Genomic DNA, 25244 nt, shown 5'->3' on the forward strand with positions numbered 1-25244 from the left:
AGAGCAGAGTCTCAGGTCAGAGTGCAGAGTCTGAGGTCAGAGTGCAGAGTCTGAGGTCAGAGTGCAGAGCCTGAGGTCAGAGTCTGAGGTCAGAGTGCAGAGTCTGAGGTCAGAGTGCAGAGTCTGAGGTCAGAGTGCAGAGTCTGAGGTCAGAGTCTGAGGTCAGACTCTGAGGTCAGAGTGCAGTCTGAGGTCAGAATCTGAGGTCAGAGTGCAGTCTGAGGTCAGAGTCTGAGGTCAGAGTCTGAGGTCAGAGTGCAGAGTCTGAGGTCAGAGTGCAGAGTCTGAGGTCAGAATTCAGAGTCTGAGGTCAGAGTGCAGAGTTTGAGGTCAGAGTCTGAGATCAGAATTCAGAGTCTGAGGTCAGAGTGCAGAGTCTGAGGTCAGAGTGCAGAGTCTGAGGTCAAAGTGCAGAGTCTGAGGTCAGAGTGCAGAATCTGAGGTCAGAGTGCAGAATCTGAGGTCAGAGTCTGAAGCCAGAGTCTGAGGTCAGAGTCTGAGGTCAGAGTGCAGAGTCTGAGGTCAGAGTGCAGACTCTGAGGTCAGAGTCTGAGGTCAGAGTGCAGAGTCTGAGGTCAGAGTGCAGACTCTGAGGTCAGAGTCTGAGGTCAGAGTCTGAGGTCAGAGTTTGAGGTCAGAGTGCAGAGTCTGAGGTCAGAGTGCAGAGTCTGAGGTCAGAGTGCAGAGTCTGAGGTCAGAGTCTGAGGTCAGAACCTGAGGTCAGAGTGCAGTCTGAGGTCAGAGTCTGAGGTCAGGGTCTGAGGTCAGAATGCAGAGTCTGAGTTCAGAGTGCAGAGTCTGAGGTCAGAGTGCAGAGTCTGAGGTCAGAGTGCAGAGTCTGAGGTCAGAGTCTGAGGTCAGAATTCAGGGTCTGAGGTCAGAGTGCAGAGTCTGAGGTCAGAGTGCAGAGTCTGAGGTCAGAGTCTGAGGTCAGAATTCAGAGTCTGAGGTCAGAGTCTGAGGTCAGAGTGCAGAGTCTGAGGTCAGAGTGCAGAGTCTGAGATCAGAGTGCAGAGTCTGAGGTCAGAGTCTGAGGTCAGAGGTCAGAGTCTGAGGTCAGAATTCAGAGTCTGAGGTCAGAGTCTGAGGTCAGAGTCTGAGGTCAGAGGTCAGAGTCTGAGGTCAGAGGTCAGAGTCTGAGGTCAGAGTGCAGAGTCTGAGGTCAGAGTGCAAAGTCTGAGGTCAGAGTGCAGAGTCTGAGGTCAGAGTGCAGAGTCTGAGGTCAGAGTGCAGAGTCTGAGGTCAGAGTGCAGAGTCTGAGGTCAGAGTGCAGAGTCTGAGGTCAGAATTCAGAGTCTGAGGTCAGAGTCTGAGGTCGGAGTCTGAGGTCGGAGTCTGAGGTCAAAGTCTGAGGTCAGAGTCTGAGGTCAAAGTCTGAGGTCAGAATTCAGAGTCTGAGGTCAGAGTCCGAGGACAGGGTCTGAGGTCAGGGTCTGAGGTCAGGGTCTGAGGAGAGGGTCTGAGGTCAGAGTCTGAGGTCAGAATCTGAGGTCAGAGTCTGAGGTCAGAGTCTGAGGTCAGAATCTGAGGTCAGAGTCTGAGGTCAGAGTCTGAGGTCAGAGTCTGAGGTCAGAGTGCAGAGTCTGAGGTCAGAGTGCAGAGTATGAGGTCAGAGTGCAGAGTATGAGGTCAGAGTCTGAGGTCAGAGTGCAAAGTCTGAGGTCAGAGTCTGAGGTCGGAGTGCAGAGTGAGGTCAGAGTCTGAGGTCAGAGTGCAGAGTCTGAGGTCAGAGTCTGAGGTCAGAGTGCAGAGTCTGAGGTCAGAGTCTGAGGTTAGAGTGCAGAGTCTGAGGTCAGAGTCTGAGGTCAGAGTGCAGAGTCTGAGGTCAGAGTGCAGAGTCTGAGGTCAAATCCACGTCGCTAGCGAGGGATCCTTCCATTTAAGGCTGGAATATGGCAGTGCGGATGTTTGTCCGTCGCATAACGATGGAAGTGGGGCAGGAAGGATGGCTGAGGCTAGCCAGCGTTCCTAACCGGGCCCCAGCTTTGGGAGGACGGGCAGCTGGATTCCGTCAGGACAGAAGGACATCTCACGTACGGCTACTCGTCGTAGATGCTTGAAGGGTCCCCCGCTGCTTTCTATGTCAGTCGGGAACCCAACTGAGTTCCCAAGTTTGCTAGACCCTTGTCAGCGATAACCAGGCTTTGCATTCAGTTACTTGTAGCATGCACGGCTAAAGGAGTCCTACAACTGACTGAATTGAATTGGAAAAGCTAGACTGGCTCAGTTATTCGTGGCCCTGTCTGTGTGTGTGCGTGGCTCTGTCTGTGTGTGTGCATGGCTCTGTCTGCGTGTGTGCGTGGCTCTGTCTGTGTGTGTGTGCGTGGCTCTGTCTGTGTGTGTGCGTGGCTCTGTCTGTGTGTGTGCGTGGCTCTGTCTGTGTGTGTGCGTGGCTCTGTGTGTGTGTGTGTGCGGTGCTCTCTCTGTGTGTGTGTTTGCGTGGCTCTGTCTGTGTGTGTGCGTGGCTCTGTCTGTGTGTGTGTGCGTGGCTCTGTGTGTGTGTGCGTCGCTCAGTCTGTGTGTGTGTGTGGCTCTGTGTGTGTGTGTGGCTCTGTGTGTGTGTGTGTGTCTCTGTGTGTGTGTGTGGCTGTGTGTGTGTGTGTGTGTGGCACTGTGTGGATAGCTTTTTTGTAGGTGCCTCTATGTGTGGGTGGCTCTGTCTGTGTTAGGATGGCTCTATGTAGGTGGCTCTATGTGAATGACTCTGTGTGGGTGGCTCTGTGTGGGTGGCTCTGTATGTGTGTGTGGGTGGCTTTGTGTTTGTGGCTCTGTGTGTGCGTAAATGCAATAGGTCATGCATTTGCAAGCGATTAAGCTATTGGCATTGTAAATGACAATGCCATTTATTTAACGACTAAGCTATTGGCAATGTAAATGACAATGCCATTTATTTAAGATTTTAAAAAAAGAAAAAAAATGTCATGAGCAATGCCAATAGCTCTACCTTTAATAATGCCGAGACCATTGCATTGTAAATGCTTGTTGACACATTGACTTTGAGACCACAAGTACAGCAAAATTCCTGAAATACTGTCAGAGCTCGTTGGAGCCCACTTGGAGTCTTCGAAACTATCAATGTGTCGTCTGCGAACATTAAAATCGGTATTTTAATCCCTGCTAAAATCGGGGCATCTGTGTTCACAAGTGTCATGCAATCAAATATCCCATTAATGAACACAGTGAACAAGATCGGGGCCATAAGGCATCCCTGGTGCACCCCTGGCTCAACGGGAAAATAATCAGTCACCTGAACCTGAGAGCCCCAACGTATTTTTGTGTAGTTACCCTCATGCAATCTTTTTAAAAGCGTCAGAAGTTCAGTGGGCAGCCCTAATTCTTGAAGGGTCACCCATAGCCTAGAGCGAGGGACAAGATCGAAAGCCAATCTAAGATCCACAAAGGCATCATACATGCTGCCTTTTGCCCAGAACCACCACCTTCCAGTGTAGTAAAACAAAACAAAACACCTGATTGATGGTGCTTGTACATGCACAGAAACCGGCTTGCAAAGGTGACAGTTTGTTATACTCCTCAGCCCAGTCCTGGATCTTATTAAGGATTAGTCTCCCCAGTATTTTTTGCAATGAATCGATCAGGCTAATGGGACAATAGTTCACCGGCGATGATTTATCACCTTTTTTATACACTGGGATTATTTTGGCTCCTTTCCAGGAGTCCGTTATTGGGGATCCTCGCGCGATTGCATTAGCCAATAGCATAATATATTTTCCCCATCTGGTTTTGTCGTGCAGGAACACATTAGTAGGGATGCCGTCTAGGCGGGTGCTCTCCCTCCAACAACAGCACCAGGGGCTGTCTCAACGTCTTTGATATTAAAAGCCTCATCTACATAAAATACATAGCTTGCCCCACCCACAGTCGTCTCTACAGGGCTACTTGCATATTGTGGTTCAAAATGTTTAACCCACTCTTCCTGCGAAAACATGATTAAGTGATTAATCTGTGTCACTTAATAATGTTCACGAAATGTTTACTATCCTTCTTATTACTGGCCTCTTTAAGATCCTGCCACTTTTTTCGTCCCAAGACCGTTTTGCTGTGGCCATGGAGTTTTTATATGCCTGCCTGGCTACGTGTACTAAGGTATGTTCACCGCCTTTAATGGCCTTCCCTAGAAGAGCTCTTGTCCCCCGGCAATCACTATTGTACCAGCGGCAGGAATTCTGGTGTATTACTTTCTTTGGCTTGTGAGGTTTGATAAAATAGGTTTGCAAGTGTAAAAAAAGACTGTTGTGGGACTGGGTGACGTTCTCCAAACCTATACTATTAAAACATATACTATTCAACGTTATTAGGGCATGGTCAACCTCCTTTGCAATTTTATCCAAAGCTCCTGGGTTTTCAACTACGCTCGACCACTTGAGACGTCTCATTTCATTTGTAGGGAATACATCATGGGAGTGTAATTCAACCTCTCTACAGGACACTTGTTCAGGCAGCCACCATTTTAAAGCTACACACAGAGGATTGTGATCACTTTCAAGTCGATCCCTCACATCCATGTCATCGACGGTATGCCAGAGTTTCAGACTAACAAGTTTATAGTCAATCCTGCTTTTACTGGACCCATTATTAAATGTGTTGAACCCTAACCTATCTTGGGGAATCCTACCATTTAGTGCCCTGAGCCCCTTCTCTAAGCAGACAGAATGTATCTGTATTGCCGGCTCTGTCCATTTTTTTATGGGAACAAGCTCCAGCTTTGGGATTCCCCACTGTGCATCTTCCTCTTCAGTGAGGAGCCATTCCTCATTGGCAAGTGGATCAAAGGTTTTGTTAAAATCACCTGCTGTAACTATTTTACTATCTTGAGAGTGGGAGTCGAGGAGATCATCTAAAGCCGCTAAAACTTGAGACCGACCCCCTCCAGTTCCCCTCACATAAATATCAACTTTACCGAGTGATCCCATATTTAATCTCAGTGCTTGGATGTCGTTGCTATGTGAAGGAAGTTCCTTGATGCTGATACCTAATGATTGCCGGACCCATATAGTCAAACCATCCAAGGGACGACCTTTTGGCCCTTTTACTGGCATCACGTAATAGTTTAAAAAACCTACTCAATGTTGTGCAGTTAATAGCCACATTTCCTGGAAGCAGCAAATATCAAAGAGGTCAATGAAAGCGAACCAATCTGGAGATAGCGGTTTGGAGCCGATTCCTGCAATGTTCCACGATAACAAGGTATGCCTTTAAAAATCTTGGGTGCAAGGTGTGAGGTTTATGTAATTCTCTATGGGGGGTTGCTAGACCTTTTTGGAACCACGGGGTCATGTGCATGTAAGGTTCAATTTTGGACGGACCCTAGCGGCCTGTTATGTACCATGCAAGACCAAGTCATCAATAGGTCGCTTTCCCTGGGTATTAGCAGATCTTCACCACTACCAGTGCGTGATATGAGCACACCAGTCAGCCAGTCATTAAATTCAAGAGTGGAACTACCTATTCTAGTTGCCAGACGCGCATGATAGTTGTGAATGTTACTGGCGGGCGGAGACTGCCTAAACTGGATAGACGAGTGATCAGGGGAACAGGTTCTATATTCAAGTGCCAATAAGTTTTCAACTAAAACTTCGCTCTGTAAAGTTAATTCAATGCAATCCAGGGGGTTGGTGGGAGAAGTGAGCCTACCCGCTTTTACAATGTCATACCTTATTACGGAGCGACAGCCCCTTACATGCCGTATCCAGTGTATGACCTTATTGGTCAGTGAATCTGCGCTTTTTATTTTATTTTGTCCCAGTTTATGCACATTCACCATAAAAATGTTATGTATTTTATGTGACTTGATGGTTGCGTAATCCCCCCTCTCCTCATGATTAACACGCTGCCTGGTTAAGGGTGTGCCAGTGTTTGTGCTCGTACCCTGCTGTAGCTGTAGCTTCTTCCTTGATATTAAGCAGAGAATACTGAAACTAAAACCCAAAGTTTTGGGTAAAGGACCGAGCCATTGGGTGGGATCCGATTTCCAAACAAATTTGATATGGAAATGTCTACAGGAAAGAAAAATGTCTTTCTTGAGTCCCCTCACTCACCAGGGTTTCTCCACAGTGACATGTTTCATCATAGGGGCCATCTCAGCTCTCTACGAACTGAGGCGTGCTGCGACTTGCAAGATTTACGTAGGAGCACGGAGTGGGCTAAAGTGAATTAAAAATACCTTCCCAGTGGGTGTAAATATTTTATTGTTGCTCCAGATTGGTATGTCTAAAAACAGGGTGATACAAGTAATCCTGACTATAATGGGCTAATGATTATAAGTAAACATCAACTAGTTTCGAGCTTACCCTAAGCTCTTCCTCAGGATCACACAGGGAACAGTCCTGTGTCAGTCCCACCCTCTTCAACGTTTACATGAGTCCACTCGCTTCCATCACGCGTCAACACAACCTTAACATCATCTCCTACGCTGACGACACCCAGCTGATCCTTTACCTCATCAAAGACCCCAACACGCCAAAACCAATCTTCACGAAGGCATGAAAGAAGTAGCTGTATGGATGAAAAACAGCTGCCTCAAACTTAACTCAGACAAAACGGAAGTGCTCATCCTAGGATCATCCCCCTCTGCCTGGGACGACTCATGGTGGCCTTCGGATCTGGGCTCAGCACCCATACCCACAGACCACGCACGTAACCTTGGCTTCATCCTAGACTCCTCACTCTCGATGACCAATCAAGTCAACGCCGTCTCATCCTCCTGCTTCAACGTACTTCGTATGCTCCAAAAAATCTTCCATTGGATCCCCGCCGAGACAAGAAAGACTGTCACCCACGGAAACACCCTCTACGCCGGAATTACAGCCAAATTACAGAAAAAACTGCAACGAATCCAAAACGCATCAGCGAGACTCATTTTGGACATCCCTCGCCAAGATCACATAACCGGCCACCTGAGAGACCTCCACTGGCTTCCCGTCAACAAGAGAAGAACATTCCGTCTTCTCACCCACGCACACAAGACCCTCTACAAACTAGGGCCCGAATGCCTCAACACTCGACTATCCTTCTACACATCCACCCACCAACTAAGATCATCCAATCAAGGCCTCGCCGCAGTTCCGCGTATCCAAAGATCCACCATGGGAGGTAGATCCTTCTCCTACTTGGCGGCCAAGACCTGGAACTCACTCCCCACTCACCTCCGCCTTACACAGAACCACATCTCCTTCAAAAAAGAACTTAAAACCTGGCTATTCGATAAATAATGAACCCCCTCCCCAAGCGCCTTGAGACCCTCTGGGTGAGTAGTGCGCTTTATAAATTCTTGAACTTGAACTTAAACAAAAAATAAGTGAATTAACGCTGCAACTAATAAAGCATGCGTTAATTACATACATACGATCAAGGCTTTGTCACATAGTATTTCAAATGAAGCAACATCTGCCCCATGGACCGGTGGGGGCGAGGACCTCCAAATCCTATGTTTCAGTTACGAGTGCCTTGCGGGACAATACCCAAATGTCTCCCCACCGGACAGCATGGTAAGCTCGAAACATGTTGATGTATACTTACAATCACTAGCCCATTATAGTTAGGATTACTTGTATCATCCAGTTGTTAGACATACCAATCTAGGAGCAACAATAAAATATTTTCGCCCACTAGGAAGGTATTTTTAATTCACTTTAGCCCACTCCACCACACTTTTGCACAACACATAGTCTTCCATGAAAGTGCTCCTACTTAAATCTCGCAAGTCGCCGCACGCCTCAGTTCGTAGAGAGCTGAGATGGCCCCTATGATGAAGCATGTCACCGTGTCTCATGGACTCACGCCCCAGAGAAAAGAGTCCTTCAGTGATGGAGAGGGTATATTTCACTAGTGAGGATCCTGTGGACTCACCCCCAGAGAAATGAGCCTTCTGTCATGGAGAGGGTATATTTGACTAGTGAGTGCGCTGTGGACTCATACCCCAGAGAAAAGAGTCCTTCTGTCATGGAGGATGTATATTTCATTAGAGAGTGTCTCATGGACTCAAGGCACACAGAAAAGAGTTTTTCTGTCACACTTTACTAGTGAGGGTCCTGTGGACTCGAAGCCCAGAGAAGATAGTCCTACTGTTACGGAGAGGGTATATTTCACTAGTGAGGGTCCTGAGGACTCAAAGCCCAGAGAAGAGAGTCCAACTGTCACGGAGAGGGTATACTTCACTAGTGAGGGTCCCATGGACTCGTACCACAGATAAAAGAATTCTTCTGTAACAGAGAGGGTATATTTCACTAGTGAGGGTCCTGTGGACTCACACCCTATAGAAAAGAGTCCTTCAGTGATGGAGAGGGTATATTTCAGTAGTGAGGGTCTTGTGGACTCAAAGCCCAGAGAAGAGAGTTCCTCAGTCACAGAGAGGGTATATTTCACTAGAGAATGTCCCGTGGACTCACACCCAGAGAAAAGAGTCCTTCTGTCTCGGAGAGGGTATATTTCACTAGTGAGTGTCCCTCGGACTCACACCCCAGAAAAAAAGAGCCTTCTGTCACAGAGAGGGTGTATTTTAATAGTGAGGGTCCTGTGGATTCACACCCCAGAGAAAAGAGCCCTTCTGTCACGGAGAGGGTATATTTCACTAGTGAGGGTCCTGTGGACTCACTCCCAGAGAAAAGAACCTTCTGTTATGGAGAGGGTATATTTCACTAGTGAGGGTCCTGTGGACTCACACCCCAGAGAAAAGAGTCCTTCAGTCACAGAGAGGGTATATTCCACTAGTGTGGGTCCTGTGGACTCACACCCCAGAGAAAAGAGTCCTTCAGTCACACAGAGGGTATATTCCACTAGTGTGAGTCCTGTGGACTCACACCCTAGAGAAAAGAGTCCTTCAGTCACAGAGAGGGTATATTCCACTAGTGTGGGTCCTGTGGACTCACACCCCAGAGAAAAGAGTCCTTCAGTCACACAGAGGGTATATTCCACTAGTGTGAGTCCTGTGGACTCGCACCCCATAGAAAAAGTCCTTCAGTCACGGAGATGGTATATTTGACTAGTGAGGGTCTTGTGGACTCACACCCCAGAGAAAAGAGTCCTTCTGTCATGGAGAGTGTATATTTGATTGGAGAGGGTCCCGTGGACTCAAAGCCCAGAGAAGAGAGTCCTTAAGTGACAGAGAGGGTATATTTCACTAGGAAGTGTCCTGTGGCCTCACCTCCAGAGAAAAAAGCCTTCTGTCACGGGGAGGGTATTTTTAACTAGTGAGGGTCCCATCGACTCGTACCACAGATAAATGAATTCTTCTGTCACAGAGAGGGTATATTTCACTTGTGAGGGTCCCGTGGACTCACACCCTATAGAAAAGAGTCCTTCAGTGACGGAGAGGGTATATTTCACTTGTGAGGGTCCCGTGGACTCACACCCTATAGAAAGGAGTCCTTCAGTGACGGAGAGGGTATATTTTCACTAGTGAGGTTCCTGTGGACTCACACCCCTGAGAAAAGAGTCCTTCTGTCACGGAGAGGGTATATTTCGTTAGTGAGGGTCCTGTGGACACTGGACACAAAGCCCAGAGAATAGAGTCCTTCAGCGAGGGAAAGGGTATATTTTACTACTGAGTGTCTTGTGGACTCAAGCCCAAACAAGAGAGCTCTTCTGTCACGGTGGACCCCTGTGTCCTGTCTGCGGGCCGGTGGGGCCCAGGGGGGAGGGGAGAGGTGGGCAGCACGTGGCCAGGCGCTGACCCGCAGGCCCGGGCAGTGCCGTCAGTGCCAGCCTCACACGCAGAGACCAGCACTTTCTTTGTGCCTCTGATCCCTCCACAATGGCCGGGCCTCGGCCGCGGGCAGGCCGGGGGGTGGGCCGCACTCCCCCCGGAGGTTGCCTCTGTTCAGAGGCCGCGCTGCTGAGCTGGCAGGGCGAAGTGCTCACTCGGCAGATCCGGAGGGCGCGCTGTATAAAAGGGCCCGGGGACAGGGCCCCCGCATCAGCGCTGCCTGCACCCGTGCCCGTCAGACGTGAGTATGAGCCCGGGGTCGGGGCGAGGGGGCCTGGAGGGCTGGGGTGGAAGAGTCGAGCTGGGAGCGCAGGGCGCCGGCGGTGGGCCGGGTCAGCCCTGGGGGGCCACCGGTGTCTTGCATTGATGTGCACGAGGGCCGCAGGACTGACCGCGTGTCCCTGCTGCGTCCATCACTGCTTGTAGCGTAACTCCCTGCATCACTGCACTTCGCTGCTGCACTCGCCCCCCACTGCTTCAGCGCTGAGTGTGCCCCCCTGCATCACTGCACTTCACTGCTGCACTCGCCTCGCACTGCTTCGGCGCTGAGTGTGCCCCTCTGTGGGTGACTCAGCACAGCGCTCCGCACTGCTTCTCTCCGCTGCGCCGCGTCTCTTCTTGAAGAGAGGGGAGGAGCATCAGCAGGGGCGCTCGTGCCCACCACGTGTTATCGGGGATACCAAGGAACAGAGGGTGAGTCTCTGCCCTGTACGGCGGATGCTGCACAGGAGCAGCAGGGGCGAGGGTCTTTGCCCCTGTGAGCAGGATATGAACAGGTACAGAAGGTGTGAGGGTCTTTGCCCCTGTGAGCAGGATATGAACAGGTACAGAAGGCATGAGGGTCTTTGCCCCTGTAAGCCGTCATCAACAGGTACAGAAGGTGTGAGGGTCTTTGCCCCTGTGAGCAGGTCATGCACAGGTACAGAAGGTGTGAGGGTCTTTGCCCCTGTGAGCAGGATATGAACAGGTACAGAAGGTGTGAGGGTCTTTGCCCCTGTGAGCAGGTCATCAACAGGTACAGAAGGTGTGAGGGTCTTTGCCCCTGTGAGCAGGTCATGCACAGGAGCAGCAGGTGTGAGGGTCTTTGCATCTATGAGCAGGTCATCAACAGGTACAGAAGGTGTGAGGGTCTTTGCCCCTGTGAGCAGGTCATGCACAGGAGCAGCAGGTGTGAGGGTCTTTGCCCCTGTGAGCAGGTCATGCTCAGGAGCAGAAGGCGTGAGGGTCTTTGCCCCTGTGAGCAGGTCATGCTCAGGAGCAGAAGGTGTGAGGGTCTTTGCTCCTGTGAGCAGGTGATTCACAGGTACAGAAGGCGTGAGGGTCTTTGCCCCTGTGAGCAGGTCATCAACAGGTACAGAAGGCGTGAGGGTCTTTGCCCCTGTGAGCAGGTCATCAACAGGTACAGAAGGTGTGAGGGTCTTTGCCCCTGTGAGCAGGTGATTCACAGGTACAGAAGGCGTGAGGGTCTTTGTCCCTGTGAGCAGGTGATTCACAGGTACAGAAGGCGTGAGGGTCTTTGCTCCTGTGAGCAGGTGATTCACAGGTACAGAAGGTGTGAGGGTCTTTGCCCCTGTGAGCAGGTCATCAACAGGCACAGAAGGTGTGAGGGTCTTTGCTCCTGTGAGCAGGTGATTCACAGGTACAGAAGGCGTGAGGGTCTTTGCCCCTGTGAGCAGGTCATCAACAGGTACAGAAGGCGTGAGGGTCTTTGCCCCTGTGAGCAGGTCATCAACAGGTACAGAAGGTGTGAGGGTCTTTGCCCCTGTGAGCAGGTAATGCACAGGTACAGAAGGTGTGAGGGTCTTTGCTCCTGTGAGCAGGTGATTCACAGGTACACACGGTGTAAAGGCTCCCGCCTCTGTGAGGGAGCAGAGGATAGTTATATGTGTGAGAGCTTCAACCCCCTTGAGGCAGGCATTGCACAGGCACAGAAGGCGTGAGGGTCTTTGCCTCTTGTAAGCAGGTCATGCTCAGGCACAGAAGGCGTGAGGGTCTTTGCCCCTGTGAGCAGGTCATGCTCAGGAGCAGAAGGTGTGAGGGTCTTTGCCCCTGTGAGCAGGATATGAACAGGTACAGAAGGTGTGAGGGTCTTTGCCCCTGTGAGCAGGATATGAACAGGTACAGAAGGCATGAGGGTCTTTGCCCCTGTAAGCCGTCATCAACAGGTACAGAAGGTGTGAGGGTCTTTGCCCCTGTGAGCAGGTCATGCACAGGTACAGAAGGTGTGAGGGTCTTTGCCCCTGTGAGCAGGATATGAACAGGTACAGAAGGTGTGAGGGTCTTTGCCCCTGTGAGCAGGTCATCAACAGGTACAGAAGGTGTGAGGGTCTTTGCCCCTGTGAGCAGGTCATGCACAGGAGCAGCAGGTGTGAGGGTCTTTGCATCTATGAGCAGGTCATCAACAGGTACAGAAGGTGTGAGGGTCTTTGCCCCTGTGAGCAGGTCATGCACAGGAGCAGCAGGTGTGAGGGTCTTTGCCCCTGTGAGCAGGTCATGCTCAGGAGCAGAAGGCGTGAGGGTCTTTGCCCCTGTGAGCAGGTCATGCTCAGGAGCAGAAGGTGTGAGGGTCTTTGCTCCTGTGAGCAGGTGATTCACAGGTACAGAAGGCGTGAGGGTCTTTGCCCCTGTGAGCAGGTCATCAACAGGTACAGAAGGCGTGAGGGTCTTTGCCCCTGTGAGCAGGTCATCAACAGGTACAGAAGGTGTGAGGGTCTTTGCCCCTGTGAGCAGGTGATTCACAGGTACAGAAGGCGTGAGGGTCTTTGTCCCTGTGAGCAGGTGATTCACAGGTACAGAAGGCGTGAGGGTCTTTGCTCCTGTGAGCAGGTGATTCACAGGTACAGAAGGTGTGAGGGTCTTTGCCCCTGTGAGCAGGTCATCAACAGGCACAGAAGGTGTGAGGGTCTTTGCTCCTGTGAGCAGGTGATTCACAGGTACAGAAGGCGTGAGGGTCTTTGCCCCTGTGAGCAGGTCATCAACAGGTACAGAAGGCGTGAGGGTCTTTGCCCCTGTGAGCAGGTCATCAACAGGTACAGAAGGTGTGAGGGTCTTTGCCCCTGTGAGCAGGTAATGCACAGGTACAGAAGGTGTGAGGGTCTTTGCTCCTGTGAGCAGGTGATTCACAGGTACACACGGTGTAAAGGCTCCCGCCTCTGTGAGGGAGCAGAGGATAGTTATATGTGTGAGAGCTTCAACCCCCTTGAGGCAGGCATTGCACAGGCACAGAAGGCGTGAGGGTCTTTGCCTCTTGTAAGCAGGTCATGCTCAGGCACAGAAGGCGTGAGGGTCTTTGCCCCTGTGAGCAGGTCATGCTCAGGAGCAGAAGGCGTGAGGGTCTTTGCCCCTGTGAGCAGGTCATGCTCAGGAGCAGAAGGTGTGAGGGTCTTTGCTCCTGTGAGCAGGTGATTCACAGGTACAGAAGGCGTGAGGGTCTTTGCCCCTGTGAGCAGGTCATCAACAGGTACAGAAGGCGTGAGGGTCTTTGCCCCTGTGAGCAGGTCATCAACAGGTACAGAAGGTGTGAGGGTCTTTGCCCCTGTGAGCAGGTCATGCACAGGTACAGAAGGTGTGAGGGTCTTTGCTCCTGTGAGCAGGTGATTCACAGGTACACACGGTGTAAAGGCTCCCGCCTCTGTGAGGGAGCAGAGGATAGTTATATGTGTGAGAGCTTCAACCCCCTTGAGGCAGGCATTGTACAGGCACAGAAGGCGTGAGGGTCTTTGTCCCTTGTAAGCAGGTCATGCTCAGGCACAGAAGGCGTGAGGGTCTTTGCCCCTGTGAGCAGGTCATGTACAGGCACAGAAGGCGTGAGGGTCTTTGCCCCTGTAAGCAGGTCATGTACAGGCACATAAGGCGTGAGGGTATTTGCCCCTGTGAGCAGGTCATGTACAGGCACAGAAGGCGTGAGGGTCTTTGCCCCTGTAAGCAGGTCATGCTCAGGCACAGAAGGCGTGAGGGTCTTTGCCCCTGTGAGCAGGTCATGCTCAGGAGCAGAAGGCGTGAGGGTCTTTGCTCCTGTGAGCAGGTCATGCTCAGGAGCAGAAGGCATGAGGGTCTCTACCTCCATGAGCAGGTGATTCACAGGCACACACGGTGTAAAGGCGCCAGCCTGTGTGAGGGTTCAAAGAGCAGGTTTATGTGTGAGAGTTTCAACCCCTTGAGTTTCCTGCGTAGAGTGTGTTGCTGTAGTCGAGTCTGCTGGTGGCCGAGGCCTGTGTGGCGGTTCTCCAGGTGGTCCCCGGGAAGCCATCTGAAGCTCTTTTGAAGCGTCCCAAGGATGGGACACAGGTGGCGACTCCGTTTACTTGGGCAGTCGAGTCAAGATTGTCGTCCAGGATGACTCCACGTATTCTTGCATGGGTGGAGGCAAAGAGGGAGGGTGCACGGTGAGTGGGCCACCGGGCAGAGTCCCAGGGAGAGCCTTTCCCTCCACAGATCACTGCCTCCGTTTTGTCTGTGTTCAGTTTAAGGCTGTTGGTTTGCATCCATGGGGCTAGCAGAGCCATGTGGGTTGAAAGGTTTCTTCTGTAGTAGGGGCTTGTTTGACAGGGAGAGTAGCAGTCCTGATGCTCCAGCGTGGGAGAGTTTGTTGATATTGTAGGATCTGATGGGGTCCACTAGCGGAGTCATGTTGATGTTGAATAACGTAGGGTTTAGGGATGATCCTTTGGGGGGGCTCTATCTGAAGTTCTGGGTCTTTGATGTGTAGGGTGGCGGGGTGACTCTCTGTGTTCTTCCTGTGAGGAATGAACAAACACAGCTGAGGGCGGGTCCTTGGATGCCTGTCTTGTGTACTCTTTTGATCAGGGTGGAATGGGAGAACGCGTGGACGGCTGCAGCGAGGTCAGGTGGTATAAGAGCTGCTGTGTCTCCACAGTCTAGGATCATTTTAATGTTGTCAGTTGCTGCTATGAGGTTATTCTTGGTGCTGTAGTTTGGCTGGAAACCTGTTTGCGTGTTGTCCAGGAGTTGGTGCATTGAAGGGGTGGTAGCGTTGTTTGTTTATGGCTTTTTCCATCACTTTGGCCAGGTGGGGTCGAAGGGAGATCTGGTGGTAGTTTGCTAGTTGCATGGGATCTGCCGAGGGTTTCTTTAACAGTGCATTGATCATTGCATGCTTCCAGACCTCCAGGAACATCTTGGGCTTGGAGGAGGCATCCCTGATGTGATGACGCTTCTCTGACAGAGACGGCCCCATGTTGTAGATGTGGGGAGGGCGAGGGTCAGTGGGTGCCCCGGTGTGGATGGTTCTCATGATGATGGCTGGTTCCTCCATGGTGAGTATTTCGCAGACCATCAGGGTTACTCCTTGGGTTTTTGAGGGTAGGCTGGTGGGAAGGTTTTAGGGGTTCAGCTGAGGGTTGAAGCTGTTATGTACGGCTTTGATTTTGTCACTGAAGACTTCTGAGAGGTTGTCACATCGCTCTTGTGAGGGGGATGCGGTTAATTGTGGCGACTGTTGAAGTGAAGTCTTTGATGAGCGCAAAGATTTATTTTCCAATGATGGAGCTGTTGTCTATGTGCTCTGATGGGGCATTCTCCACGCGATTCCCAAACTGCCTCCTATCCATGTGTGGCAAGGAGAGGCGGCAGGGCTGGAATGCCCTTACATTCTCAATCCACAATGTTTCTCCAAATATCAACAAAAACAGACTGCTCTCACTCGTCTCGTGTTGGTTTCATCGGCTAACAACCGACACGTTTCGGCACTCAGCCCTTCTCCTGGTCAAGGAGCCTTGCACACATGCATGTTTTCTCACCTGCTAACAATGTGAAAGTTCATAGGAAAGTTAATCCTAGAAATAAGCGTTTTTATATCCTTGCCAGTTTAGAACCTCGGACTGAGATACCAATGACCAGCCAACACATGGAGACCCTGGGCCAGTGGAGGGTGACCGTCTGGGAGGAGGAGAACTTCCAGGGCAAGCGGTGCGAGTTCATGATCGAATGCCCCAACATCCTGGAGAGGGGCTTCCGCAAGATCCGCAGCATCAAGGTGGAGAACGGCCCGTAAGTGGCGTTATGATGAGCTGTGCTGGTCAGAGAGCATAAGTATATATATGTGTGTGCGCATGCGTGCGTGTATGTACAAAAACATGCTACATGTTTGAGTAACAGCCTCGAGAATAGGATGGGGCTATGTAAAGCGCTCTGATACCCGATTCGGGTCAAGTTCGAGCTATATAAAACACCGCAAAAAGAAACAACCCTACGGTGCGTTAGTACTGGGACAACCGCAGTTTTCATTCAGATCTACACCTCGGCTACTGGATGCATTTAATATAAGTGGCATGATGGAATAAACCCTGAAAATACGCGCAGCGACCCATCTCCCGCCCTGGAGTCCCAGACACATTTTCTATTTACACATGTCCTGAAAGTGGCCAGGACATATCTGTAAGTAGTGAGGCAGACAGAGCCCACAGCCAACCAACAAGTAGTCCAAAGTACCTGTATTGAGACAGAGCCCGCTGAGGAGGGCCCAGTGAGAGGCCTGTTCAGGGCACTGGTGGGTGCAGGGAGAACAGGAGAGCTCTCACAGGTACCTGGGTTGAGACAGAGTTAGGGGTATGTCACCGCTCGATTCGGATGAAGGGAAAAGCCTGTGCCTCTGGTCACGTGACTAACACATCTCCTGTCTTCCTCCAATAGATGGCTTGGGTTTGAGTACCCAGAGTTCCAGGGGCAGCAGTTTATCCTAGAGAAGGGGGACTACCCTCGGTGGGAGGCCTGGAGCGGCAACAGCGGATACAGGACCGAGCACCTCCTCTCCTTCCGGCCTGTCAAATGTGCGGTAAGTTTCTGTCTGTCTGTCTGTCTGTCTGTGTATAAAGCCCCATGTTGTCTCGTTCATGGTACCCTAGCCAGGCTAGCCCAACCAAGGCACATGTAAGCCATAACCAGCCTAGAATTCCCACTGGCAGCTGCCACGTCATATTACATTCCACCTGCCACCCAAGAACACCTACTGCAGACACTCAGGACTTACAGCCATCCCAAAATACAGATGTTGAACAAGCATCACCAACAGCCATCCCAGCCACCTCTAATGCACAGACCACATACCATCCCATTTGATAAATCTCACTGCGAACAGTCATCGCCGCATGCAATCTCCCAGTTACACACTAAGAACCATCGCCACGTTTCGGCAGGCCATCATACCCACTCGTCATCACCAACATTTATCCAAATGACATTGAATTTACAATTTATTAAATGCACATACTGTATTTTTCTTACATCCTTCTTGAAGTTTTCTGCAAAATTAGCAAAGTTGCACATTTTACGTCTACACCACATTTGCATGACAATTGTGGCAAATTAAGTAGAAAAAGGTAAATTCACAGAAAATGTCATCATATATTTTCTATCTAAGCTTTCTTCGATTAGATTCAAACTCATTATGCAGTGAACATTACTTCCCAACATACAAACACCAGTTGGAAGGAGACTGGTGAACTCAAACCATCAAACTTTGTGAATAGTGAAAATCACTAACTTCACAACATATGCTAGAGGAAATAAAACATGCACATCCCTAGCTACAATACACACTCATAACAGTTTCTACCACCGGTCTCAAATAGTGGTCATTCAGTCAATCATCATGAACCACCATAACATAGAACACAGGACAATCATCCGCAGCTGACCTCCTCACGCACACATAGTACAGCGAAAGTCCTCAGCACCTGACAACGAAAAACCAACCCAATATGAAGTGCCACTCTCAGCTGCGATGCCTTTGTACTCGTACCACCTGTTACGTCATACCACCGTCTGCCATACCATAACAAACACTCATGTCCAACCATCACCAACTTCCTTCCTCGATCAGAAGCTTCCTCTACAGAATACCACAGAGCTTTCCATTCTTCAAAATCCCCCCTCCAAACTTACAAATGTTACCAAGCACCTCAGCAAACTTTAAAAAAGTCATTGCGAGGTCTGTAAACCCAGCTTTCACGGCCCTGACAGCTGTGGAATCCCAGCTGTCCTTTCAAAACACATCAATTGGGGGGGGGGGGTACCTACTTGGTGAAGTCCAGTCCACCAAAGTCAGTGGCCTGTGGATGCAGCAAGAAAAAGAATGTAGAACAACTCCCGCATCTGGGCTCAAGGACATTGAGGCCACTGGGGACAATCTGATGGAGAGGGGCAGAAAGTCAGGACAGGACAGGATTACAAGGATACCTACACAGCCTGGGGAATTAAGGGACTGCACCCACCATAACCCAGATTCTTACAAATTGTTGAGTCCCATCTCCATGCTGACCTTGACCCCAACTGCACCTTTATTCACAATATTGGAGTTTCACACCAAGATAGAGAGAAGACATCTGAGAGACTGCTCTCAAATCCATCTCAGAGGACACAGAGGGCCTGGATTAGATCTTGGCAAGCGCGTTACTCTGTCACAATGGTGACGATATTCCGTCCACCAAAATATAAATCCCATTATATCCTATGGGATTTGAATATCAGCGGACGGGATACCCGTCGCCGTTGTGACGTCACCGTTGCGACGGAGTAACCCGTCTGCCTAGATCTAAACCAGGCCGGTGCTATCTTTTCAAGAGCCGCCACTCATCGATGGCAGTCACACCCAGAAGCAAGGCTCTAAGCCTAGTAGTCACATCGTAGAATAATGACGTGTTTCCAGATCCCTTTCACCACACAGAGCAGCACCCAGCAGCAGACAGTATTACCATCAATTCCAGTTTCAATGATACCAACTCGCTCCACTTTGTCGAGAAAATATTCTTGTCCCCTTCGTTCACGAGGTGAAGTATATCACACGCAGGTTATCACAGAAAGACCCCCAAGACCCTGATGTCCCAGACACTGAAATCATCAGACTAGCTCCCTTGTGGATACCCAAATCACCATCTAAGTCTCTAACCTGCTACACAAAACCACTCAGGCAAAGAACACCAAATGCATCAGCAATAAGGTAAATCACTTCTTTCTAGGAAGCCCATCGCATAATAACCCCCAAGCATGCTGGCACTCGAAAGTATAAATGAGCCTCACAGTCCAAGGCCTCCCACTAAGGAGCGCGGTACCTATAATCACCAGCACCAAGATCCAGCACACTATTGTGAAAAACTACGGTGATGCTTCTGAATCTTACCTGACCTGCCCTCCCCTCCCCCTCCCGGACAATGAGGGGATTCGGATTACAAAGCTATTTTATTTAAATAATTGAGTGATGCATTCACACATTCATTCATGTATTAAGTTTTATGCATTCATTGACTTATACATTCACCTATTCTAAAGGTCAACAAAAAATATCATGGAGTTATTGTGGTGTTGAAAAGGTTTTTCTACACCACTTTTGGGCGTTTTTTTAAACTTGACAATCTTCACAGACGTCATTGAGCTGACAGATTTCAAATTTAATAGTAGTAGAAAACTTCACCTAAAAGAAAGTTTTCAGGATAAAAACACCCCAATTTGACACTTTTAGTGGGAGACATACCTTGCTAAATGTTTTTAAGATAAAATGATCTTCTGTCGGCGCTGTAAACCTCAATGACTATGAAAAGTATGAACCTTTACAATTTTGACTACCTGGCGACACCCACTGTCAACAAACCAACACAATCAACGAGCTCTGAGAAGGAACACACCCTCCAGGATCAAACAATAAACACAGCACGTGCCCTTAAACTCGCCTACCATCCAAGTGTTGTGTGTACTTTGAGCCCATGTGAGATGCCCATCAGTTGCTGGAGAGGCAGAGGTCCCACCACCCAGAGCTCATATCACAGGTGCTGACCCCTTCTCTTTTTTTGGAACAGAACCACAGTGACAGCAAGGTGACCCTGCATGAAGGCGAGAACTTCCAGGGGCGTAAGTTTGAGCTCTGCGATGACTTCCCATCTCTGCAGGCCATGGGCTGGTGCAACAAGGAGGTGGCGTCGATCAAAGTGAACTCTGGGAGGTAAGCGATGCCGGCTGGTGGAGCGGGCTGGAGAGGGCATGGATCCAAAGAGCAATTGTATTATATTGACAATCTTTGGGATCACAACACATATTTTTAAAGCCCATTAAAGACTGGGGGGCAGATGTATCAAACGTTTTTTTTTGTATCAAACACTGCGAATCGCAAAATAGCAGCGCTTGCGACAAAAAAGTCAGAAAATGCAATGTATCATTTGCGATTCACTAAGTTTGCGTCAGCATTTAAGGAATCGCAAATTGCGATTCCTAAAATGCTATGTATGAAGCATTCAGGTTTTGCGTATTTACACTAAGAAATCGCAAATTACCACCAACTTGTTGTTGGTGTTAATTTGCAAATTCTTTTACAAATGCACTTTTTGACATTTGTAAAGGTGCCATGTGGTGCTCCTACATGCCCTTAGGGCATGTATGTGCGCCATATGCGCACACATGTAAATTTCAGGGGTGCAGCAGGGTGTCCTTTAGACATCCTTGCACCCTTGAAATTATTCGCAATTTGCAATTAGCAAATTGCGAATCGCAAATTGAGAATAACTTCCCATTCCTTCCTACGGGCCTCCAGGCCCATAGAAATGAATGGGAAATTATTCCTTAATTGCGATTAGCAATTTGCTAATCGCAATTAAGGAATTTTAAGAAATCGCTAAAAAATAGCGAATTTTTACATACATACCATTTTGCTATTCTCAAATAGCGATTCTCAAAAAATCGCTATTTGAGAATCGCAAATAGGTATTTTGATACATCTGCCCCTGGATTTCTTGCTTTTTGCGTGCTAAGATTTGATGTATTTGATAGATCTGAGACTCTAATATTCATATTCAGGGACTCAGAAACTTCAATTTAAACTAGATATAGTGCGGGCGGGTGATCGAGAATGGCCAGAATGACAACAATTTAATACTAAACTCAGGAAGTAAATTAATAGTTGTGGCAGGACATAACTTGTCTGGATCAATGTAGACATACCTTTCAACTCACCAGCATTTTGAGGGTATCACCCTCTTTTTACTTGTAATCAACTGCCCTGCAAAATTCCTTCTTAGACTTTAATGGGGTCATCCACTGTTCGAACTTATATCACCCTCTAAAAAAGTGCTCAATCTCAATTCACCTTAATGGGACCTCCATTGAACACTCATCTTCATCTTTGAGCCAAGAGGTTGAGGGATATGTATGAATGCAGAAAGTGATAAAAGGTCTCCAGGGCGCTGATTACCTAGAAACAAAAGACAGGAAGTGAAGCCATCAATGGGGCGGGAAACAACATGTTTCGGCTAAGTTGGATACAGGAAGCAGTATTTAAATGAAGAGCTACTGGCAGGAAGTAATGGTGGTAGCATTTGTGACAGTAAATATATGTGGACTGATTTGCTGTATGCTCTTTTCGCCCTATTCCAATGTTTGCAGCTGGGTGGCCTATCAGTACCCTGGCTACAGAGGGTACCAGTACGTGCTGGAGCGCGACAAGCACAACGGGGAGTACCGGAACTACAGCGAGTACAGCACCCAGGCCCACACCAACCAGATCCAGTCCATCCGCAGGATCCAGCACTGAGATCTGCTCCTGGTCACCGGTCCCCAGGCTTTTACTTGACCCTTGAAGTGAGATACTGACGTGTAACTAATAAAGGATTTCTTTGAACAAACGTACACCCTCTCTCTCCACTTTTTGTGTCATCCTTTATACGAGGCAGCTCTTCACGCACCCCACTCTCACTCCAGAGCCTTTTTGCACTGATGCGGTCAGGAGCTGGACGTCTTACAGATTATTCTCACAGGATAACACAGAGCCGCACCACAGCCTTCACAAGGTAGAGCCTGGTACCCACCTGACCTCTCCCCACCCAAAGCCTCATGTCAAAGTTCTACTGCAGGGAAGTTGCATCAACAATCATGGCATCTCATAGAGTAGTGCATTACTTGTCTCTGCAGGGGGACTTCATTTCTAAAAGAATGAGCGGCAGTGCCAAATGCTCTGCTCAGAAGCCGGTGGCCTATGCAATTAATTCCAGGCACTCCAGATACCAGTGCTAGGTGGCATAGACACACCTCATGCCTCTTCAACTCCTGTCCCTTTATCTCACTCTTGCAGGTTCCTGCTTTCTCCATTTGTGATGGCTTTTACGCCTTTTTCTCCCTCCGTCGTTCCCCTGTGTGTGTTTTTCCCTCTCATGCTGTCAATAAATGTCTGATCAGGAAAAATAAGTGCTGGTCCCCAAAAATGAATCCCGGTAACTACACACCGGCAACTACCGACTCAAATTAAGCACTGCCCTTCAGCAAACTTCCACAACATACACACACATAAACAGTCAAAAACAAATTAACCTAAGATGTGGTACATTTTTGATAACAAAAGCATTTTAATACAGAATAATCAAATAATTAATATAATTAACGATTGGAGGGTATATTTAGGTCGCAGACTACAATGCAACACAGCTGTCTGGTTTGCTAAAGACATCCTGAGGACATTCAGAAAGTTGACCTAGGAATGCATTCCACCCGTTACTTACCATTGCTTTTGTGGTTTGTAACTCATATTTTCTGGCCTTCTATTTGCTGACTTTATGGCTTTAGGCTGTCCAGCTCAAGTTTGTCCCTCTTGTTGCCCAAACGTTAATGTGTGTAATAGCAGTGTGCTACCATACCATGCATACTACATGTTACCCCACTCCATTTTACTCTGCACCACTCCACACCACTGCACTCTACTCTGCACCAATCCACACTACACCACTCCACTCCACACTGCGTCAGTGTACTCTTCTGTGCACCACTCCTTACGCTTCTCTACTCTAAACCACTTGACCCTACTCTATGCCAATGCACTCTACCCCACGCTACTCTACTATTCACCACTGCACTCTTCACAACTGCAGTCTACACCACTCTGTGCCACACCATTCAATGCCACCCTTCTCTGAAACACTGCACTCTATGCCCCTGCACACTAAGCCAAAGCACCCTACACCACTTTACTCAAAAGCAAAGCACTCTACACCAATCTATCCCGCACCAGATCACTCTATGCCACGATGTCACTGCACTCTTCTCCACTCTATTCGACTCAGTGCCACTGCACTCTGCGCCACTCTATTCTACTTTGCACCACTGTACTCTACCCACTGCTCTTTACGCCACTCTACTTTGCGCCACTGCACTGTGCCTCACTGCACTCTATACCACTCTACACTGCACTATACACTAATGCACTCCACACCACTCTGCTATACACCACCACACTGTACGACAGTATGCTCCACCCCACTGCACTCTATGCAACTTTACTCCACTCTGAAACAATCTACTCTGCCACTGCAGTCAACACCACTCTATTGAATTCTGTGCCACTCCACACCCACAACTCCAATCCAAACCATGCCACTGCAATCTATGCCACTGCACTCTACACCACTGCATTCTACCCCCAATGCACTCTACACCACTTTACTCAAAAGCAATACCGTACACCACTGCACTCTATGGCAATCTATACTGCACCACAGCACTGTATGCCACTATGCTCTACTCTATGCCATTGTACTGTACACCACTCTACTCTACACCATTGCACTCTACGACACTCTCCTCTGCAGCACTGCACTATCTGCCACTGAACTATATGCCACTCTACGCCACTCCACTCTGTGCCATTCTACTCTGCACCACTCTACTCTGTGCCACTTTACTCTATGCCACTGAACTCTTCTCTGCACCCCTCTATGCTAATCTGAGCAGCTCTTCTGCACTCTACGCTAATGCACTCTTCGTCTCTCTCATCTACTGTGCACTACTGCACTCTGACACTGCACGCTATGCCACTTTACATCTCTCTACTCTGCACCACTCTACTCTGTGCTAGTGCACTCTACTCCACTTTACTATGCACCCCCTGCACTCTTGGCTTCTGCACTTTGCCCCACTTATGACACTCTAACACTGCATGCAACACCACTCTACTCTACACCTCTCTACTCTACTCTACACCACTCTATGCCAGTGCTCTCTACCCCACTCTACTATGCACCACTGCACTCTTGACCACTACACTTTGCACCACTTCTGACACTCTAACACTGCATGCAACACCACTCTACTCTACGCATCTCTACTCTACTCTACACCACTCTATGCCAGTGCTCTCTACCCCACTCTACTATGCACCACTGCACTCTTGACCACTACACTTTGCACTGCTCTAAACCACTATCCCCTGCAATACTGCACTCTATGGCAATTCACTCTGCGCCACTACTCTATACCATTCCACTTTACCCTGCACCACTCCAATCTATGCGACTTCACTCTACTTTGGAACAATTTGCTCTATGCGACTGCACTCTATGCCACTGCCATTACACCATTCTACTCCACTCTGCGCCACTCTAATCAACGCTGCACCACTCTACTCGAAGCCACTCTATTCTATGCCACTGTGCTTTACACCACTACTCTATGCCATTGCACTCTACCCTGCACCACTATACTCCACCCTGCTATGCCACTCTACTCTAAACCACTGCACCCTACACCAGTTCACTCTACACCACGTTACTCAAAACCACACTCTACATTACTGTACCTATGTCAATGACTTTGAACCCCTGCACTTTTAGCCACGACACTGTATAACATTCTTTTCTATGCCACTGCACACTACATCACTCTACACCATTGGGCTCTACGTCACTGCACTCTCCGCCACTCTATTCTATTCTGCAACACTATACTCTACGTTACTGCTCTCTGCACCTCTCTACTCTTCAACAATCTATTCTGCACCACTCTACGACACTGCAATCTACGCCATTCTACTCTGCATGGCCGCACTCTGCATCAATGTACTCTATGCCACTGTACTCCATCAACAACACTGTACCGCTCTACTCTATGCCACATCACTCTACTCTGCATCACTCCACCTTATGCCACTTCACTCTACGTCACTCTACTCTGCATCACTGCTCTCTCTGCTACTATACTCTGCGCCAATCCGCTATACTCAGAAACAATTTACTCAGTGCAACTGAGTCTATGTTACTTGTTGGACAGGCCACATGAAGGGCCGCTCTCCCCCGGCCCAACCAGGCCTGAGTCCAGTCCCGCAAGTACCACACACCACCATTGCACGTCCTCCGTCCCCTCAGGGACCCCTGCCCTCGAGCATGTCGACCTCGTGGGTCCGATCCACTGCCGGCCCACGCGCCCAGCCTGGGGCGCCATCTTGGACACTCCACCACGAGGCCGCCTGGCCCCCGATCGACCTCAACCCTGGGCCTGGGCCGGCCTCAGACATTCCGGCACCACCCTCCACCCAGGAGGTGAGCGGGCTACTTGGCAAGTCAATGGGAGAAAGAGGTGCCGATGGCTCTCCCCCACCAAGTGCCGCTCGCCCATCGCCTCCCCGGGCGCTGGCTCCACCCCCCTGCTGGGTGTCTGGACTCCCTCATCCCGGACCTCCCGACCTCCAAGTGCGAGGGTCCGGACATCAAAGCACGCCAGCCCTATAACTGGGGCAGCTCCAGAGCAGGAAGGCAGTTGT

General features: G+C 49.5%; 1 protein-coding gene across 1 annotated transcript; it reads left to right on the forward strand.

Moving 5' to 3' along the window:
• Window positions 1–9918: 9918 nt before the first annotated feature.
• On the forward strand, window positions 9919–21345 carry CRYBA2 (crystallin beta A2). The gene is made up of 5 exons (XM_086958448.1): window positions 9919–9962; window positions 15553–15730; window positions 16373–16514; window positions 19531–19673; window positions 21107–21345. Exons 2-5 carry the CDS (start codon window positions 15573–15575, stop codon window positions 21252–21254), a joined length of 591 nt encoding a protein of 196 aa, XP_086814574.1. The 5' UTR covers window positions 9919–9962; window positions 15553–15572; the 3' UTR covers window positions 21255–21345.
• The last annotated feature ends 3899 nt before the right edge of the window (window positions 21346–25244 follow it).

Source organism: Lissotriton vulgaris, chromosome 2_1 (genome assembly GCF_964263255.1).
Source record: "Lissotriton vulgaris chromosome 2_1, aLisVul1.2, whole genome shotgun sequence".
NCBI lineage: Eukaryota > Metazoa > Chordata > Amphibia > Caudata > Salamandridae > Lissotriton > Lissotriton vulgaris.